General features: G+C 33.1%; 1 protein-coding gene across 1 annotated transcript; it reads left to right on the plus strand.

Moving 5' to 3' along the window:
* Positions 1-890: 890 nt before the first annotated feature.
* LOC120148688 (LOB domain-containing protein 12-like) lies at positions 891-1,495 on the plus strand. The gene is made up of 2 exons (XM_039161731.1): positions 891-1,077; positions 1,154-1,495. Exons 1-2 carry the CDS (start codon positions 922-924, stop codon positions 1,493-1,495), a joined length of 498 nt encoding a protein of 165 aa, XP_039017662.1. The 5' UTR covers positions 891-921.
* Positions 1,496-1,906: the final 411 nt, after the last annotated feature.

Here is a 1,906-nt window from a genome sequence, read left to right on the forward strand (position 1 = left end):
TGAGAGAAACAATGCAACTTGATGGAATTGAACTCAAGACCTTGGATTTAGGGCGGGCATGCCTGAACCACTAAGCCAAACACAATGCTTGATATTAATTTGTCAAAACTTTTATTTATCTTGTTTTAAATTTTACATAAGCAATGAAATTATAATATTCTAATAAATGAATTATAAGATAAACTACTTGATTGACTACCTAAATAATAATACAATAAATAAGTTTATTTAATTAAAATATTAAAATCAATTAAAAAATTTCCAATCAGGTTATAACACGTGTCACTATTAAAATATGTCTTAATAATCGGTTGACACATGACACATCTTAATTGAAGGGTTAATTTTTTGAATTAAATTAAAATTAGGACTAAATTGATAGAATATACAAGTATTGAATATCAAATATGTAATTATACAAATTTATGATAACAACCATGTTACCCCTTTGTTAGATTTTAATGGCTAGTGGTTATATTGAACCCTTTTAAATAGTTCAGTGGTCATTTTGATACCAACCCTATAGTTGGGTGATCATCCAAGTAGTTTACCCTTAATTTTTTAATATTATTTTATTTATGGTAGAAATAGATTTGAACATAATAGATATTACATAAAAAAAAATTATTAATAAAGAATTAAATATATTGGTGTAGTTCACCCATTTATTATTTCTTAAAAAATAAAAAACAAAAGGAAGGAGAAAGAAAAGAAGAGAAGGAGTTACCCTGGTTTGATGTTTTGGCACACACGTTCATGGGCCATTATAAATATGCGTACCCTCTTCAACTTCAATTTAGCTAAGCCTCCACTCTACGGGCAGATGAGTTGTAGCCTTACCCTAATTTCCTTTTCTTTCTAGTCGTCTTCATCAGTTTACCAACAAATCAACTCTCATAAACACTTTGATTCCCCAAAACAATGGGAGGAAACTCGCCTTGCGCTTCCTGCAAGTTGCTCCGTCGCCGTTGCGCCAAGGACTGCATCTTTGCGCCTTATTTCCCTTCCGATGATCCCCACAAGTTCGCCATCGTTCATAAGATTTTCGGTGCTAGCAATGTCAGCAAGATGTTGCAGGTTCAAATTATGTCTATATTCTTGCATTTTTGAAGCAAAACAACTTGGTCCTTCATCTTTAATTGAAACCATGCAGGAGCTTCCAGTGCAGCAAAGAGTAGATGCAGTGAGCAGCTTGGTGTATGAAGCAAACGCAAGGGTGAGAGACCCAGTGTATGGATGTGTAGGGGCCATATCTTATTTGCAGAACCAGGTTTCTCAGCTTCAAATGCAGCTAGCTATGGCTCAAGCTGAAATAGTGTGCATCCAAATGCAGCCTACTCAAATTTCATTAGACCAACTAGTTGATGATAAATCCTCAATTCTCCAAAACCACTACTTCAATTTTGCTTCTTCTTCTTCTTCTTCTCGTTCTGCCAATGTAAATATATGTGACTCTCTCAACAGAGACAACATCTTCGGATATATCATTTCATAATCTGACTACCCTTTTTCTACTCTTATTTTGTTATATTTATGGTTAAATTATAATTTTGGTCCCTTTACCATACTTCAATTTGACATGATTTGATATTTTTTTAGAATGTAACTAGTTAGTACAAATAGTTAACATTAATATTTTGTCCAACCATTTGGACTAACTAATGATTGTGTAAAAGTAAAGAAGATAGAATTATGCCAAATTATAGTTAGCCCGGTTCGGATTAGTCGATCAATATATCAGATACCGGTGGTCATACAAAAAAAAGTATAAGACTAAATACCAAATTTAAGCATAATGGAGGGACCAAAACCATAATTTGACTTTTTTAATCAATATGACAATGAGGGATAGATTATAGAGTACGTGCTGAGACAAGGGTTAGTTGATGAGGTCAACTCTTGCATG

Source organism: Hibiscus syriacus, unplaced genomic scaffold, assembly GCF_006381635.1.
Source record: "Hibiscus syriacus cultivar Baekdansim isolate YM2019G1 unplaced genomic scaffold, ASM638163v2 tig00110984_pilon, whole genome shotgun sequence".
Taxonomy (NCBI): Eukaryota; Viridiplantae; Streptophyta; class Magnoliopsida; order Malvales; family Malvaceae; genus Hibiscus; species Hibiscus syriacus.